The sequence below is a fragment of the Gambusia affinis genome, linkage group LG01, assembly GCF_019740435.1.
Source record: "Gambusia affinis linkage group LG01, SWU_Gaff_1.0, whole genome shotgun sequence".
Classification (NCBI taxonomy): Eukaryota; Metazoa; Chordata; class Actinopteri; order Cyprinodontiformes; family Poeciliidae; genus Gambusia; species Gambusia affinis.
In genome coordinates this window covers 22485564-22505674 of record NC_057868.1, presented here as the reverse complement: position 1 = coordinate 22505674, position 20111 = coordinate 22485564, and the positions used below count along the sequence as shown (strand labels likewise).

At 39.3% G+C, this 20111-nt stretch overlaps 1 protein-coding gene across 1 annotated transcript in view; it reads right to left on the bottom strand.

The window, feature by feature from the left end:
* ajap1 (adherens junctions associated protein 1) overlaps positions 1 to 18441 on the bottom strand; it is a 60660-nt gene extending 42219 nt beyond the window's left edge. Inside the window, exon 1 of the mRNA XM_044117144.1 lies at positions 17333 to 18441. Within this exon, the coding sequence (XP_043973079.1) occupies positions 17333 to 17361 (29 nt within the window). The 5' untranslated portion in view covers positions 17362 to 18441. The remainder of the gene's footprint in view (positions 1 to 17332) is intronic.
* Between the last annotated feature and the right edge of the window lie 1670 nt (positions 18442 to 20111).

Here is a 20111-nt window from a genome sequence, read left to right as displayed (position 1 = left end):
CCCGCGCATGCGCAGTCAATAATAAACCGCTGCCAGCAGAGCCAGGCACAACGTATTAACGTGTCTGTTCCTCATCATTCACAGGTACTATTTATAACTATTCCTAAACATTCGTAAAGATGTTGAAAGTAATGTGAACTGTCTGTGACATTATCGTAACATTTTGAGAGAACTTGATCCGAGTTCTGATAAGTATTTGTTTTGTTTTGTCGAGTCGAATAATGGCTACCGCTAGTAGTTCTTTAACGGCTTGATTACAGAGAGCACATGGGATGTACAGATGTGTATGTGAAAGAGAATATAGTGTCCGTTTTACGTTTACTTTTTGTATCTGAGCCAATGGCTGAAGGTATGAATGGTCATTAGATTTATTACTGTCTTTGGTGATGGGAAGTTATTATTTTGATGAACATTAAGTTTATTTTGCAACGAATGACATATACACTCAGAGACAGACATATGTAATGGGTTATTATGTTGCACTTTATTTTATTTTACAAGAGTATTTGTTTGTATTACTCAGGTTATCAACAATATTGCAAACCAAGAGGTCAATTGTATTTTGAGCTGTTTTGAAGTGAAAGACTATGACAGTTGTTGGAAGAAAAACTCTAAATTAGCTTAATTTTGGAAAAAGCTTGGCTCTCTTTTCTTCCTATTTCCCGGGCTCTGGGCAGATGACTCCACGGCTGGAATGAAAGCAACGAGGTGTGCTGACGTCACAGTGTTACAGAGTTTAATCCAATAGGAAAACACCATATGAATTAACAAGGAAACTGCAGATTACAGAGAAGTACATTCTTTACCTGAGTCAGAGAATTAAAAGAAGAGAACAAAGACGGAAAGAAGGACAAAGACGCGTCTTTGGAGAAGGCGGATGCAAAAAGCAGAATCAAGCAGCCATCTGAATTCTTATTATTCAGCATTCACTTTTTCTAGTGAAGGCGTTTCTTTTTGTTAATATATGCAAATAGGGCGTTCCCTGTTTTGACCAACCAAAAGCTACCTTGGAAAGACTTAGACCTTCCCCTCAGTTTAGGCAGAAATCAAAAGTCGTTTACTACTTGTTAAAATTATAAGTTATTTTCATCAAACTTAGTTTTCTGCTTTTCTGATTTCAGCATCTCCAAAAACTTAAATCTTTGTCCTCTCACAGAACAAAATGAGGTAGAATTCCTTTTCTAATTCAAACAATTTTCCTTTGATTCCGAAATTGTCACTGATAATACATTTTCAAATACATTAATCATCTACTAGATTAATACTTCTAACTTGGATAATAAACTTTAATCAAAAACATGCGATTAGTATTTAAAGATGTATTAAAATTAGACGTTTGTACTAGGCTGTAACCAACTCCAGATGCAGCCCTCTTCTCTGAGAAACCCCCGACCTTCGACCTCTGAGCCGGGGAGATATGGTTTATGGCCCTCCTAATTTAAAGCCTTTCAAGAGAATAGTGTTTTGGTTAAACTCCTCCAAGAGAATGTTTATCTCTTGCCTCCTGGCTGTCTCCTAGCTTACATCTGTTTAGGTTTTGTCCAGATAAGAATGTTCAATCTACCTAAATGCACATGGCTGTGAGATTAACTATATTAAACACTCAAAATAGTTATATTTCCTCAACATTACATACTACGCTAAATTGCCCTGTCACATTTTTCCAGACAGATCCTTGCTGGATATGACAATTCAGCACACTTTATAAATGTTGACATTCTGCATCAAGAGTTAACTCCTTTAGTTTGCAACAGGTGAACTGACATAAGTGTAAATCGTAGGGAGTACTATAGCAAATTATGTCTGTGCTTTGAGTTTACATCTACAGCAATGCCAGCACTTTTATTAAGCTTTGTCAAAACATATTTGTAAAAAGAAAGGCTCACTCTGATTATCACTCATGTGAGCCATGACACTAAATCAGAGCAAAAGATAAGGAAGTCTGCTGCAGACAGAAACTCTCTTAATCATTGTAAATGTTTGATCATGTATTTAACAGTGACATGGACTCTGAATTACTATTAGCAGTTCAGTAGAAGAAAGGTGTATATGCAGATAAACAGACCTGTGTGTTTCTGTGGAAGTGCTAATATCCACGTTGAGGGCAGCGGATGTCTCCTTATGTTCAGCCTTGTTATAAAAAAAAGTTTAAGGATCAATTGCCTGTATGGAAACCTCTTATACTGGAAGTGCATTGTAGTTTTGCATCACAGTCACTCGTAAACACTTAAGCATCATCACTTAACCGTGCACTTGAACTAAGCAAAACTGCCTCCGCTGCATAAAAACTTTGGTTTGAAAGTATGGAATGTCGTTTCTGTTAAAAATGCATATGTTTTACAAGCAACATTTCACAATAAAAAATAATGGACTTTAATTTTTAAATAGACTTGGCGACAGGTCAAACATCAAAGTTGGTGATTATTTTTTACGGTGGCTGTCAGTCACATGTTTGTGTTCTCACAGAGGCAAGAGACATTGTGATATCCAACTAGGGGCTGGTGGTCAAACTACAAAAAAAATGAATTCCCATGATTGTCAAGACACATCAAGTACACTAAATACATTTGCATGTTGAAATAAAAAAGACTGGAGAATATGTTAATTTCTATGCACAAAATGTACTGTATAATATTACTTTAACTGCGTGCATTACTTTCTCCGCCTTGTACTTTGAATAATTTCATACACACTTTATTGAAGAAAAATGTATTAATTATACTGTTTTTTTGTATTGCACAGCTCATATGTCAGACGTTTTGATAAGCAATGTTTGAATGAAAGCGACATATATAACATGAAAGTGTACGTTATTCCATGTTGTTACATGTTTTCTAATTATGATACATGTTCTGAAATAAATGCATCACAGAAAATCATTGCGTCTTTATTAAATGTCTATTTTCCAAAGAATCTTTAAAAGTTCAAAATAATAAAATGTATATCTAATTGATATTAATTACAAATAATTCTTATGAAGTTAAAAAAAAATACTCTGGGAGAGTTAATATTGAAGATCTAACACCGAGTTAGTGTTAGTAAGTGTTAAATGATTAACTCAAGACATATTTGATATTTGACACTTAATTAGAGTTAAGGTACCAACTCTTCAAAAAGAGTTAAATTAACACTTTCTGGTGTGGACCCATGTATCCATCCATCCATTTTCTGTTCACCCTTGTCCCGTAGAAGGGTCGGGAGGGTTTGGACCCATGTAAACACTTTAAAAGTGTTGAAATCAAATCTGACAGAGTTAATTTGGACCTGCTGGATTTGCGGTGTATCTTGTTGAGCTTCCTTTGGCATAAATTACTGCAACAATGCATTGATCAGCCTGTGGTTCTAAGGGTGTGTAATGAAAGCAGGTTGCTTTGATAGAGGCTTTCGGGTCATCTGCATTGTTGGTTCTGATGTTTCATCTATACTTTATAGGTTCTACGGCCTTTTTACTGGCCAGTCAAGCACTGTAATACCACTGAAGCAGCTTTTGGTCTCTATGGCAGTGTGGGGAGATCCCAAGTCCAGCTCTGGAAAATGAAACCAACAGAAGGAAGTATGAATTGCTCTGAAATGTTCAGAAAACACAGCAGACCAACACCGGTGTATCACATGGCATCCCAAATCATCACAGACTGGGGAAACTTCCCACCAGACTTCAAGCAGCATAATTTATATGCCTCTCCACTCTGCAACCTTGATTTCCAAATTAAATACAAACTTTACTTTCATCTGCAAGCAGGACTTTTAGACCAGTTACCAAACGTCCAGTTTTTCTTCTCCTTAGCCCAGTTAATCGCCTCTGACATCTTCTATGTTTGAGGAGAGGCTTGACACGAGGAATGCGATATTTGTAACACTCATCAGTGTGGAGCCTCCTGGTGCGCTGACTCCAGCCCCAGTCTGCTGATTGTGGAGCTCCACCAAATGAACGGATTTTGCTTGACAATAATCTACAAGCTGTGGTTATTTTGATTGCTTGTGTACCTTTTCCTGCCACTCAATTTTCTACGAATGTGTTGGAATATGTCACTCTATGTCCAACCAGCTTCTTTAGCAACAACCTTTTGGGACTCCCTCTTCTTTAAGGGTGTCAATAACCCAGTTAATGACTGAAGTTTCACTTTTAGAAATTAGTTTTCTCCACGTACGTCTACGATAGAACCAACCCTGAGAGGAACTGTGCGCCTTCAAACAAACCTGGTCAATTTAAACATGTTAAATAATCATCAACAGGCCATGACAAAACCCATTCAGGGGAGTATAAAGCAGAGCTGTTCAGTGAGGTGACTTACAAAGCAATGTTCTGCCTGCCTATAACATTTGAAACCCCATACCCATAAGCTATGCAGTTATTCATGGAAATAGTGTGCAAAAGTTCAATTTAGTGACTAAGAGTTTGTGTGTGTGTTTTCTGCGCTGCCCTCAATCATATGCTGCCTCCATAAAGTGGTAGTCATCCATCAAAACTTTGGATCCCCCCGACCCCCCTAAACTTAGCTCTGCTCTGTCTCTGTGATATATGGACTTTTCTGGTTGTATAAAATCTTGCATCGTGATGCACAAACGGCAAATGAGAAGTTTTGATACAGCAATTTAACAATCCAGCGGCTTCGCATCCTTCTCCCTCCCTGACAAGTCTGAGGGAACTTTCATGAAAAGCTGACCTACTGTATGTGGCAGCATCTATAGGAGTAACTCCTTGTCTGGTCATTTAGAAATGTCTTCGAGATGAAAACGGCCTTTCTGGTATCCAGCGCCTTGTGGTGTTAAGAAGTTATTAATAGCTAAGTTGTTTAAAAAGCTCAGTGCTGTCATGGCTTCCCTCAAAACCCTCCAGGGGTTTTGAGGATGGATTATGTCTTCTTCTCAAGTCAAACACATTCAGACCACTATGAAGAAGCTCCAGCTATTTTGTTCACCTTTTCAAGGACTCTGTGTAGAGAATACGCCCAAGACAGTAGGGTGCGTGTGAGAGCTCTTGCATTTTGTTTCCATTCACTCCACCTTCCCTGATCCTGCCAGCCTCCAGCATAGCAAGTCAATGCAAGTGAGGAGAGTCCTAAAATAGAGATGGAAGGACATGGAGTATGCATTTGCATTACCCTAAGAGAGTGACAGAGATGGAGAAAGAAACGAGTGAACAGTGAAGAAGCGGTGCGGTAGTCTCGCCCCTCTGGGCCGTAAAAACTCTCTGATAACATTCAGGCCGAGGAGCAAGGACACTTCTCCTTACAGATGACTCACTGTGAGTACAGTGCAAACAGCAGTGCAGATTGGACCCCAGCGGCAAGGCAAAGATGCTTTTTGACTGCTACAGCTGAATTTAATAGGAGGAACGAGACGGTATTTTACATACATCAATATTTATAGACAAACTCCATACGCAAGAAGCTGAAATGACCAAAATGGATAGAATATCTGAGTGGTACAATTTTCGAATGATTCAGCATGTAACAGCTAGATATGTTAGAGCTGTTCACTCATCATAAAGCTGGACATTTTTAGAGTAAATTAGAAATGTCATCATCGGTAAGTTTGTTGAGCAGCTGCAACCCAAGCACTGCATGTGAAAAAGAAGAGGGAACGCATTGCTTCACCCACTTATTTCTCCTTCTCCATTTAACTCTGAATTTCATATGTATGTCACATACCTGGAAAAAATATCCAATTGAAAATTTGCAGATTTTTTTCTACTCTGATGATGAACAGTTAAACAAGATTTTTCCTATAAATCCTCTTGTTGGTTTAATTCTACCTCTAGCGCCAAATGCAAATGAAGACGGAAAGAAGTAGAAAGCAGCCCTACATTCTCCGAAGACTGGGTACCAAGAACAGGCTTTAGAAGTACAATAATATATATCATATACGTAAAGAGAGAAAGAATTATATAGATGTATATTGTTACAAAAGTTTTATACTGTTAAAAAGAACTTATGAAAAGTCTAATGAAGATGCACCTTTAAAATTATACCATAAAACAAAAGATTTGGATTTCTGAGTCATGTCAGCCTGCAGTTCTAATCATTAAAAGCATTTTTTATATGATTCCACAACATGATAAATTAAAAAGACTGCAGATAATGGCAGTATTACAAATAACAGTTGAAATATTAAAGTCTAAAATAAGTGGGAAAAAAAATACAAAAAGACCAAAGTCCCTGAATTTTTCTACTCAAACTATTTCTGAAACACTGAGAAATAATAATTAAGTTGGACATTTAATTTTAACCTAAAACAATGATATTGCTGAGGTCTGAAAATATTTTTTATTATTTTACAGTATCTTCCATACCATATCATTTTTAAAAACTCTACTCGGTCAGTTAGCTAAGACTGATGATTTACCAGTATGTAACTGCACTGTCAGATTATGACAACAAATCGAGGCTCTCTGTCATAGAAAGTGTTTAAGGTACATTAGAATCACTTTAAAATTACAAGTAAATGGAGCTTTATGGGGCTTAAAATAATCTCTCCTCTGCTTAAAAAAAAGCAAACAAACATTTACCGGTAATACTAATTCACACTGTATATAAAAAAATATCTTCAAACATTTTTTTTTTTTTGTAATTACATTGCTATCTCACAGAAAACATGAATTAGTATTTAATGACCCCACTGGGTTTAACGAGAAGTGACACTTTTTCTCCTGCAGCAGACTAAGAAAACCAGGACATGATAGCAGCCCCGTTTTCTGCCCTTCTCGCTCCCATTAATTCCAGCATGTGGCTTCAAAAGACTCTGACCCAGAATAATCACTGTTTTCAAGTCAGGGTCAGCAGACATGTCCGGTATAGAAAATAAAGACTCTAGTACTGTAGCACAACACCACTGAATATAACAAGAGCTCTCGGTAACACTGAGCCAGACCATTGTATTTTCAACATCAACTCAGCACTGCGGAATTAATTTCACAATTGGACAAATAATTTTTTTTATATTTTAGCAAATAATCTTTCCTCTTCAGCATTTTACCAATTCATGTAGTTTGGCGAACAGGTTAAAGGTCTTCCAGCTTGTGCTCTTCTTGTTCAGCAGGTATCTGACAAATTGTTCATGAACTCTTTTAGTGGTAGATGTGAGCAGGACCGTAGCCAGATTCAAGCTTTTGATTCGCGTGTGCCCATCTGATAAAAAGAACAGGCGAATGGAGGCAGAAAGAGTGAGCCGAAAAAGAAAACCCGCAGCCAACTGAGCTGGGTTGTAACAACTGGTTAGGATCTTATTTTCAGTAACGTTTTTTTTTTTTTACTTCTTTCCCACAACTGCTACAGGTTACAGCGCTGGGTAGAGATTAACAACTCTGATAAAGTATATTAACCTTGCTAAATCTGAAATATCTTTCAGGCATTACTATTATTTAAAACTACAAGTAAACTTGCAAAGGGAACGGCAGGAGAAACAGTGTCATTCTAGGCTGCGCTGTACATGAGGCATTTCAAAGGATGAAGGAAAAACAGTTGATTTCCTATGAATTATTTGTGTTATTTTATTGAAAACTTTTCCTCACTTTACATAGTGATAAGATAGCCTATGTCTTCATATCTGTCATTAGTATAGGTGTAAAAATGACCGTACTTTCAGACTAGTTTTGCACGCAGGATGTACACAACCAGATGAAACAACAGAATATGTCTGTGTGCTTCTGTCTTGAGACATAAGCAGCAGCGGTTAAACCCTCTGAAGTCATGGATGACAGATTAAAGTTTCTACAGAGGGATGAACTTAAAATGTCAAGCATACATTTTAGAAAATGCTTCTGTACATCTGGGTTACATCAACTATCAAGGGATCAATAATTGCGACATTTTCTGTTCAGTCATCCATTGTGTTCTGTTTATCCAAGATCGGGTCGTGGAGGCAGCGGGTTCATGAGGGAACCCCGCACCTCCCTATGTCCAGCAACAAGGCATTCCCAGGGTAGATGGGATATGTAGTCTATGCAGTTAGTTCTGGGTCTTCCCCTGGGTCTCCTCCCAGTGGCATTTTGGTAAAAACACACACACACACACACACACAAAAACTATAATTTGTTAGAGCTGATTTTAAAATGTGCACATCCATAGTTTTTGTGATTAAGAAATCTGTCTATGATGAATCATTTAAAACCTTTTTCACAAGTTTCTCCTGGTCATTTCCACTGGAAAACAAGTGAATAAAAAAAAGAAACTAGTTGCATAGGTTTGCAGTTTTCTTGGCTACACATAAAACCAAAAAAGTCAGTCTGACTAATCCAAAATGGGCACAAAGGATCAAGAGGTTCTAACTGAACAAAAGCCAAGGATAAAATCATCAAACGCCGCTGAAAAATTCAAAAATCTGTTCTGAAATTATAAGACTTTGAATGTTGTAATGCAAAAAAGATTTTCCATTTGTTTATTTAAAAACATCGTTTAATAAAATGCAAATAAAAGATTTTTTTTTCCTAAAAAACACTAGTAGTACTTTTTTAAGTGTTTGCTTATCTATTGGGTGATGCCTGTCAATTTATAAACATGATGATTGAACTGAAATAAATTTAAGTCTAAATCTCCAATGGCATAAATAGCTTTGGGATCAATTGCAAGACTATAATTTATGGAATAAATACAGGAATAATTCAGGACAATACCAGGAACTGACTCTAGATTTGAAGCCCCCATTGTAAGCCATTGTGAAAAGCTTTGAGGAAAAGTTAAGAACTGTAAGAGTGATCTATTGGCTGTTGTGGTGTGATGCTGCTTGTAGCCTGGAGTAACTTTGTAAACAGAACATTTCCACATATATTGGCAAAAAAAAAAACCCAAAAAAACAACAAACTGCACTCCAGATAGCAGAGATCCACAATGAGTTTTGAAAATGACTATAACAGATTGACCATCTGTCAACCACCATCTGCATTCCAACAGAGAGTGGAACGATGGTTGTGTTTTGTGTTATTATAAGGGAAGCCATTGTCTCTCTCCACTCAAAGCATCAATAAGTGGCATTGTACACCTTTGGGACATTCAGATTAGACCTTGATTGCATTTCGTAAAGTGCTTGCACGGCTCAGATCTCTTATAGAATCATGGCAAATCATATACAATCTTCAACTTAATTAACCCAACATGGCTCAAGTACACGGCAGCTGTTGCGTTCTTTTTATTAATCAGTTGTCTGCTGTCACTCCGCTTAGATTTTTCTGCATTCACTGAGGGCAAAGCAATCAGTACTGCACTGATTCTATATAATGTTACCACATAAATTAGGTTGTACTTTCATAACATGAAAAAAATATGATCATTGGGGATAATCCATACGATAAAAGATGGAAGTATGAATTCCAAAAGATTTCACAATGGATTTTTTTTTTCAACCAAACATGTCTTAGATGTATAATATGACCTTCTTTTATCTAGCATCAAAAGGCAGGGAGAAGTCAAAACTGATTGAAATCTTCTGCTCTTCCACAAGAAAGCAAAAATCCACAGCAGGAATTAAAGTATTTTGCCCCCAAATATCATTCTTATATTAAGTCTCTGTGGAAAGCTGCACTTCTAATTGACTTTTTTTTTATCAATTTAACAGACTGCTTGATAAAGTAAATAGAAAATGTTAGAGTATGCGTAATGCCAGAAAGCAATTCTCCGCTTTGATGAATGCTGCATGCTGGATATTTATGAATTACGAGGCTACATGACTTATTTAGCTGTTCCGTTTAAAACTCGCTTCAAATGGCACCTTACCCACAGCGCTGGATGAAAATATACTCCCTTTGGAGTCACTGAAGGAACGCTTAAGTACATTCCTGAAGTGGCGCTTTAGATTGAATCAGTCTCTAAAATCCTTTTTTTTTTTTTTTTTTTTCTGAATAGCAATTAGATTTCTATTCAGAATAAATGTCTGTTGTGCTACAACCATCGCAACTTCGCCATTCAACCCATTTAGCGTCCTGATGAGACAGGAATAGTCGAGAAACCCTTGAAATTATTGTGTCGTGTGCTGATGTTCTGGGTGAGAGTTTATGCGGTGCTTTTTTTGAGCTTCTTTACAGTCTTTTTAGTCATCCAGCAATTTTTAATCAGACAGAATCACGATATTAACGTATAGCTGTGAATCCTGAATGGATAATTTAAAAAAAAACAAGAAACTGTTATAACATTTGTTTGTCTAATGTTAAACACACACATATTATATATTTATATATATAAAAAAAACCCTGTCTTACAGACCTTGAAAAGTGCATGGATGCCCTTTTATCAAAATAAACAAGCAGAAATAACTTACATAACCAGTGAGAGACCTTAACAATTCTAGCAGACATCGCTGTGTGCTCCATAAAGCCATTACAAGATTTTAAATGGCAGGAAGGGGTAACATTTCAACAATTTCAAATCCTGAAACTTCAGTCTGCATTTTTACTGATAGCTGACTTATGCCTGGAATGCACAAATGCACCATGCTGAACTCATAAGACCTTCTCGAGAAACTAAAAGCGTTGACTCAGAAGTCTGAAACAAAGTTAGCAGACATTTTTGGATGCTCCTCCAATTCTGAGCTGAACATTTTCCAAATGTCTGTGAGACAAATTACAACTGTCCAAGTGTTTACTGACTTTTCCCAATGGAGAAAATTTAAAAATCCAGCACATCATTGACGTATTCAGTCTCAGGTTTTCATCAAGTGATCACCACCTTATCAAAGAGATGGATTTATCTTTTTGCCCCTGTGAAAGAATACATTTTACTTTTGCTCCTTTTACTATGCATGTATAATATTATGTTGTGGCATCCAGATCAATGATTCTGCAGGTGCGATATCTGTACCTCTGAAGGTAAACCATCAGAGAGTTTTACAAAAGGTCAGGGAGATTTGCAGGATTTGTTGTGAACTGGAATAATCTTTGCTAAACATACGTTATGTCTGCATGCTGTGAAGGAAACGGCTGTATGTCATCCATTCAAAAGACAAATTTCATCTCTTTACATAGATAAATATCGTCTGCATGTCTCTTAGGGGTGCAGGAGCTGATCTGGTCTAGGTGGATATCCCGTATCACCCAGATCAACATCACAGTTGGCTTTCTGTGGACTTCCAGAGATTTATGGATTGCCTCTGTGGAGCTGGCCACTGGGAGGTAAATACTGTATGAAACCTTCCAAATGTCCCGGCAGTGTTCATCACACACACATTTACACACATAACTAGACCCACGCTTCATCTGAGCCTTTAGGTTTAAGTTGGAACAGCTGCTACAGTGGCTGCACCAGAAAACAGTTTAAAGGGGGGAAAAAAAGTGAAAATTGCAGAAAAATATTGTTGCATTTGGTTAACTACGGGGTCCAAGACGTTACAGCCAAGGCTCTTGCATCATCCCATTAATTTCTCCCACTGCACAATGTCCTCCAGCGCTGTGTATATGACCCACATGCTCAGAGTGATGAGGCTTGGGAGAAACTGGGTAAGAAAGAAAACAGAAAAACTGGAAAATTGCTCCAATTATAAAAGCCCTTTGATGTAATAATTCTTACTGTGCCCTGTGCCACAGTCCACATAAATTACCACGTAGATGCTAAAAACAAAATAAAGCTTTTGTTAAGAAGCATTTCAGCCGAGCTGTGAGATTCCGGGTCAGTTAATGGAAATGGGCTATGATGGATAAATCTGGTCCTTCATAAAAGAACTATTGATCCAGCAAAAGCTCACTACATTTATCAGGTACAGTATAAGATCTGTGTTGGTAATTCTGTTACTCTGCAGGATGGATGTGCGTCAGTGAACCAGCAACAAGACACACCTTCTCATTCTGCGCAAATAATTTTCACCAAAAGTGGCAGGAACAGTTGGCAGGGTTGTTTTGTGCTCGGGTCAAGTGATAAATTGAGGAAAATTTTCATTTGTATCAGAGCCAATCTTCCGTTAATCAAACGTCGCAGGATGATATTTTCCTGCATAGGCAGCGAGTGCATGCTGTTTCGATGTAACATCTCTACCAAACTGAAACTTAAAGAGGAGTTGTCTTTGATGAAAGTGAAAGTCAAAACTACCACATGACCAGGTTTCATGTTTGTGGCACACCGAAGGATCTGATCCCCACAACCTGCAGGCTGGGAACTGTCAGAGCTGCCAGTCAGACACAAGGTTTATCTAACATCAGCAGCACATTGTTGGCGTTTAGCTGATGTAGTCAAGCTGCAGATTCGGGTCGTTGAGCAAATTTTAAATAAATGGAGGGATAAGCAGAAGATGAGGCAAACACTTATAGAAGCACAAATAAGAAATATAAACCTACCAACAACCCAGACTGATCGAGTTACCATTTGTTGATACTCATCTAGAAGCACGCCAAGGAGCTGATACTTATACAACTATATAGAAATGTTAATTAATTCATTCATTCATTACTGACAGTACGGTGTTATATTTATATAGTTGTGGTGAAAGCCTAAGAATGAAGAGTTCAACCTTCTTGTTAGCTGCTGAAAGCTTTGTGATTTCTTATATGCAGAATGAAACAGTTAACTTTTAAAGGGGAAGTAATGTGTATTTTCAAGGCGCACGGTGCCATTTTATAGCATAATCAAAGAAATTTGTTACCTTCAGTTGTTATAAAAATGCTGCATATATCGAACATGACTTAAAAGAAATTTGACTTTGCAATTTAACACTTTTGTATTTACACCTTTACATGCTCTGTCTCTAAGAAACTCTTGCTCCTTCTAAAACTCCATCTTCAGAAAGGTGGAAGATGATCTCAGGACTCCTCACATCATCGCTCCTCCTGGCAAGCATTTTGCACACCTGAATGGTTGCCATGGGAGATTAAATGATTTGATTCAAGTTAACACTCCAGGTATATTGTTAATGAGGGAATAACATGATGTAAAAGCTCAAAAAAGTCACTTCCACTTTATCCTGCCCCTTCTTTTATCTTTGTGCTCCTTCTGACTTCACTTTAAACACCTCCATGATTCTTAAAACAACCATCACTTTCCTGTAACAGAGACCAAATGGCAGAGTGGTTGTCTGTGAAAAACAAAAGAATTTTTACTTTTCCAACCATCCAGAACTGCACATCTTTAGTACAGTTCAACAAGCACTGTAGTAAAGACGTGCTTGTTGAACCTTTAGCTTGCTGTATCTATGAACTACTTTAAATTCAGATGGGTGGAAGTTGTTAGATTGGAAAGTAGCTCTGCTATAAAAGATCATCCGTAGTTTTCAGATCAGATCACCGTTTCAAACTTTACAGCTCAGCTCCAGGCTCTAAGGAACTTTAGAGATTCAAATCATAAAACAAAGTGGAATAACTATAATCTATGATACTGCGGTCACAGTGCCCAACTTTAACAGCTAGTGTTATTATTTTTCCCAGGGCTATAAAATCAAACTCCAGCCCTCTCATCTCAAGCATTCAATATACATTTATGTGTTGCAGGGGGTAAAGGACATCAAAACAGTAGCCGTGATCCAAATCTGGTAAACTATCTTTACTTACAGCTGCAATCCAAGTTAGTGTTGTGTAATTTATGCTTCCCTCCTGCTGCTATCAAAACCTTCAACAACAGATCTTGTTTTCATTCTTCTCTAAACGAATTCTCAAGTTTGGTCAAATGAACCACAGATGGATGCTTCGTATCTTTTGCCGTTAGACAGGGACAACCTGTCTTGGTCCGCCTGGATTTGACAGACTACTGAGCACATGGTGTTAGCGACATGCTCTTACAGACAGACAGACACACACACACACACACACACACGCCTCCAGAGGATAGGATCTCGGAGAAGCAACACAGCCTATTTCACTGCAAATTAGGTTAATCACACTCCTGAGAGGCCCAGTTAATAACCCTCATAGAGGCTATTAAGATGGCACCTAAATCATAGGACTATCTGGATATCTGATGCCCCCTCATAAAGAAATGCCAACTTTGGCACTGGAGTTGTGGTGAAAGCCTGAGAACGAAGAGGCGGGTCACATAAAGTCCATCATCTGCAGGCCGCTGATGCTGCGCAGTTGCTTTGTGTATTAGGCGTCCTTGTTCATTAAGCCACTTATATTATTCAAAATTAGACCATCAGTCAGATACAAACCACAATTTAGTGTAGCGGTAGCAGCGCATACAGCACATGCTCCCCATGAATACTGATATGAGGACATAATGCCTGAGCTTTCTTAGCTCCCAAAGATCAGCTGAACAACTTCCTCCTTTTATCAGCGTCTGAGCAAATTTAATATTTATCCAGACTGAAAATAATTATACACCCTAAGAAATGGTAGCCTCCTGGAGACGACTCGACAGGAGGAAAAGTCCTTGGGAAAGATAACTGGTGTCTCTGCCCGTTACGTTGTGCAGCCACAGTAATCTGAAGCCTGATAGCATCTCCATGAGGGCTCTCTGTGGGGAAGCAAAAACTGTGCGACGTCCATGAAAGATTCAGTACCGAGGTGTGGAGCCTGGCATAGATGAATGGTGGCCGGTAGACTCAAATTATACACAATTACAGCTGCTTTTGTCTATGGATCGCACCTAAATTTGTCTTCCATTGGGAAAATCTATTATGTATCTAGGACTTCATTTACAATGAGGGAAATTCCAATGTATTTTAACATAGCTGTTCAAAATAAAAGAACACACAAAGAGATGTAAAACATATTTTCTCACCAACAACAAATTTTGCAGCCATATTTGTATACAAATAACTTAAAGCAACCAGAAGGGTGCTGGAAAAAATACTTAACTATCTGTTAGTGCACTACAGAACCAGCTCTTCTGTCAACATAGTTGCAAGCTTCCTTTTTGGCCAAATGGCGTTACAGTTCCACACACACACACACACACACACGGACGTCCCCATGCACACACACATTACAAGAATATATTTTGATTATAAGTATGTCTTCACTGATCACTGATATCACAGATGCTGGTACTGCTACTGCTAATCATTTTGTGCTCCCTCCCTTTACCAGTCGGTCAAGTCTTCAAGGTTTCTATAATATTTTACGGATTTAGAGAAAAAAAAATCGAGTGAGGGATCTTTGACCATTCTAACTTTACCACCCAGAGTTCTGGCTGATCCAGAGTCTGGGATAAAGTTGATTTTGCGTATGATTGATAATTACTGTTCACTGTGCTATTTCTTTAGGATCATTATCTGGCAGTAATACACCATATTAATCTATTCTCAGTAAGTAAATGGAAGCTGACATCTAATGTTGAATTATCTGGTAATTCAATAAAAGATGTCGAAGGAGGAGGAGAAAACGCCACCGCAGCATCACAGATCACTACCATGCTCAACAGGGAGCACAGAGTAATGGTTGCCCTTTTCATCCTTAGTTTTACTTCAACGCCACCCAGAAAATCTATATGTTTTGAATTTGTAATGGTGGGCCGAAAGAAAATGCTTGGTTGGAATGCCTTACAACCAACTGATGGGCATATGGGTGGCATCTAATTGCTGGTATGCAGAACTGAAATCCCCAGGATGCCTCACTTTACTGCATTTCTCTAACAATAAGCTGGATTCTTGTTTGTACATCCCTTTCCGCCTCTGCATGACGGCAATAAGAGTTCGCAGTAGATTTTTATGATAGATTCCTCCTCCCCCCACTGAATAAATGCACTCAAACTGAGGGGTGAATTTTTCAGAAGTCGGTGTAAGATAATGACAATAATTTTCTTCAAGGGTTTTTACAGCTCTTTAACAGTGGATCCACTGTAGATGTAAGACAAATATACACTTTAAAAGTATTTATACAACCTAATCCTTTCACAAAGTCTTGTACCTAATACTATATGGCAAGCAAGATTATGTTCATTACAATAATACTAGAATCAACCCTAGCCAGGGCGTTTGCAGGTTGAAATTTTGACAAAGAATAATTGTAAAGCCTTTTTAACAGAGATTCCTAATGAGATTAGTTGCCTAGAATCCATAATGAACAATAGAATGAATGAACAAATAATGCAAAGGCTGTGGTGTGGAGTTTTTTTTTTATCTTCCAAACGTAGCTCTTCCTGCACAAATTCTGTTTTTTATTCTGCACAAACACACACTTTATGGACAGTAAGAATTGTCCCTGCAGGATCCACTTGCCAGCACTGACCGAAGAAACACCCAACAAGAACAGACGACTCAAGCTTTCAGCTGCCGTTTGAAACAAAGTGGCTTACATCTCATAACACGCTGCTGCGGCCCATGACACCGGTTGCCGTTTCTCCAGGCATTTGGACGTTCCACATCCCCACCCAACAAGCAGCAAGAAAATTCCTCAACAGGGAAGCAGATCTGTTCCAGCTTTGGACCAGGCCAGATCTGAAACCAATTCACTTCTTCATCTTGTGCATCTGCTGATCTGCCCACGCCGTGCACTGCCATTACCCTGTGAGGTCAGCCTAGGATGTGGAGTGTGTGTCATGCATAATAAATGTGCGCATGCAAACGGGAAGGAATTAGATTCAGCGGGTGTCCAAAGAATCTGAATAACATCAGACTGTTGCTCATCCAGGAGAGCGTCATTACTTTTATTTATTGGTTGCCTTGATTAGGAATGAATGTGGCAAATTTTGGCTTTCAGTCGGAAACATCTTAGGAAGCTTGAGCTAAATAGCCTGCTTCCCATCATGTTCAAAGTAACAAGAAACTGAAACATTGAAAAGAATGACAGTTCTGTCAGGTTAGCCTCAGAGCCTCTCTCCCAATAGCTTCCATGGAATATTGTTTCCTACCCTTGATCAGCTCAGATCAGTAAACTGCAAAGGAAACTTTCAGAGCACAAAACTAACAAAACTATGAAACATGTCACGGACATTTACCCTTAAACCAATGGCTTTACTATCGTTGGAACGCATAATTACCTTTAATTTAACCTCCATAAAGTTGTCTTCTAATTACTTTATGATTGCATCTTTCCATATGTTTGCTCTCAAAAGTGGGGCGGAGCTGCCATGGCTAACCTTGAGGCTGTGCGCGCGTGCGTCTGTGACCGCGTGAGTCGTTTGAGCTGTGCTGTTGGTGACCCCTAGCGTTCCTGAAGTGAACATTTTGAATGTTTCCTCTGAAAAAAACAACAACAATGTTTTTGCCTAAATATTTCATGTTGACAGCGCTTTATTGCAAAAACTGAGCAGTGTGTTTAATATGTTCTTCCCTTTTGCAATATTCTTTTCTAAAGAGTCTTAGCGAGCAGATATTTAATTCCGATGAACTCATAAGTTGCCGTGGCGTAGCTTTAAAAACTGAGACATGTTGAGAAGAGGGGTGTCCAATTATCGAAAGGATGGGTTATTCGGGTAATTGGAGCGTTAAAGTGACAGATTTAATCCCAAACACGCTATTTTAATCAGCTGCAAACGTGTCTCACCTGCGCGCAGCGCTCCTTTTTATCCACATCTTATCTCGGCTGCCGAATCCGCCTCAGTCCTCCAGGTATCCTCCCATTTGGACGGCTTTTCACCTAAGTCTGGGGCAATTTCTAGTTTGAAGCGAGAAAAGCACTCAAGTCACGGACCTTACTCCAGCTGTCAACGCCAGCATCTTTGTTCTAAGTCATATCCTTCAGCGTGGCGCACATCGAATTCCTCCAGGAAGGTGACCAAATCCCACGAAAATTTAATTAATTAATTAATTAAAACGCCAGAACAACAATAGTCAGCTCGCTCAGAAGTTCTTCATCTGTTGTTTTGCTCTCTTCCTGGAAATCAGTTAAAGGCAGAGGCGGGCAGGTGAGGAGCTGCCCTCAAACTTTGCCTCCGCGCAAAATCCTTCATTCCTTGCCTCCGGCTGAAAGAGCGAGCACATAAGATGCGGGGAAAACGGGCCAAGTGGTGTGCTTCTTCATCACTGAACTGACAGTACGTCGCTTACATTGTTGAGAGGCAGATGAACCTCCGAGAAAAAGGAGCGAGAGAGAGGGAGGGAGGAAAAAAACACAGAGCAAAAGATGAGGATGCACGGATCTTCCAAGTCAGCAGCGCTGGCAGGGGGTCCTCATTATCTCCTCACATCTCTGGAGGTGTTAAGGGTTGAGGACGGGTTTCAGAGAAAGTAAAAAGGAAAGGGATGGGGAGAAAAATGATGGAAAATAGGCGAAAGTGAAGGAAGGAAGAAGGAGCGCGATGAGGGAGAGTCCTGGAGGATGAGGGTTGTTTCTGAGGAGTTGGAGAGAGAATGAGAGAGAGAGAGAGAGGAAGAGAGGAGGATGAGAGCTTGTCATTACAGAGGAGAGGAGGATGGTCCGTCTCCTCCTGCTGCTCCTCTTCTCTCAGACTGACGAACGACCTGCCTGCAGAGCCCCACGTTGCCGTGACGTCACTTTAAAGCCAGATATGTCATGTGCCGGAGCGCCTCACGTCATGTGGGAGCGCGCGCACACGCATGGTCGTCTGGGCTTGGCTACATGGTAATGGAGAGCACAGAACTGCTACTTCCCTGCACAGGTAGCAGCGTGACCGAGGAGTCAACTGTCTGGTAAATAAAATCATGACGTTGTCATCTGGAAAAAGAAAAAAAAAATAAAATCACATTTTAGTTTTCAAGTAGATTATGCAACAGACCAAACAAAAGCAGCGCGAGTTAATGGCGTGGATAAGAAAAAAAAAAAAAGACATACACTTGCAAGATTTCTCAGTCAGATTGGGTGGACTGCATCTGTCAATATCGCCTTTTCCGATGTACTTTGACTGGGCCAATCTTGCGCATTGTTTCATGCTGGGGTTCTGTCCAGTGTTAAGGATGGCTGCCATGTTACTTTGTCTTCTCTGCTCACACAGTTGCACTTCTGGGACTTCTAAAGACACTTCAGAGTATCTGAGTGAGTAATGCTGAAGACGAAGTGACAGTTTTCAGACTTCTTTTGTGGAAACTATGAAACTCGTGTAGCATTCCACATCACAATCAAACACTAATTTGTGTTCAAAAAATGTGAATGCTTTTGCAAGGCACTGTGAATTTCATCTATCCATCCATTTTCTGTACACCCTTGACCTTAGCGGGGTCGGGAGAGGCGTTGGTGGAGCCTTTCTCCAGCGAGATGTTTCGGGCGAGAGGCGGGGAACACCCTGGACAGGTCGCCAGTCTGTCGCAGGGGAACACTGTGAATTTGAAACATCAAATAAATGAGAAACGACTCTCAGGTTTGACCCAAGCCAAGCAGGGGGTTTTTTGTTGGTTTTTATTAAAGAAATGAACCTATATAGGCCTATATATCTAAAAAATGTGTGAGCCACCACAGCAGAATGACTGTTGGCAGAAATCAGCCTGAAACATCCTCTCAATGTCACAGCTGACCGAACCTCAAAGGAACAGAGTCATCGCTCTGCTTGTGGCTGGCCTGACTAATAAAAGAAAAGAAAAACTTTGTCAGAGGACTGATTGTCAGTCATCCAGTGACTGTGCATCCGAGGTGAAGGTGTACTGTGATGTTACTTGGCTGGGGCTGCAGCCGGGACTCTGGCCAGGTCAGCAGTGTGTGACTATTGTTCATCAGGATTGATACATCAACCTGTCCAACTGTACAGCAAACTTCAATTGATGAAGAAAAAAAACCTCTGTTTTGGACAGGGGGCTGTAAACCATCTTGCTGGATCACCTTTTACTTTAGCTCTTCTCTGCAATAATATTTACCCATTGTGACGTCCAAAGGTTTTCTAAATCTTTCGGAGTGTGAGAACGTCTCTAGTTCTTAGATCTTGCCAGGTAATCCCATAGATTTTCTGTCAGATTTAGTTCTGAAATCTTGTTTGCCCACTCCAAAACTCTTTTTTTTTTCAGTCTTTTGATTTCTAAGTGTTTGGACCAAAAACTTAAATAACTCCTCGTCTTGAACTTTCTATCAGACACCTAAAGGTTTTTGGGGGTGCATATGACTTTTTCCACCTTGACAAAACCCAAGTTGCATCAAAAATCAAGGAAACCAGAGAACATGTTTCAGAATGGATATGGTGATATCCAATGCTGTTTTTGTGGCAAGCACATATTTTTGCAAGTTTCGGCCCATGTTCTTCAGATCATCACTCATAACATGGTTCTGGGAGATCTCAGGCAGGTTTGGATGATTCTTCGTGAAGTAATCTACCTCACTTTTCTAATTATTCCTTCCACTCAACTTTCCACAAGTTTGCCTGGACACAGTGACGGACAGG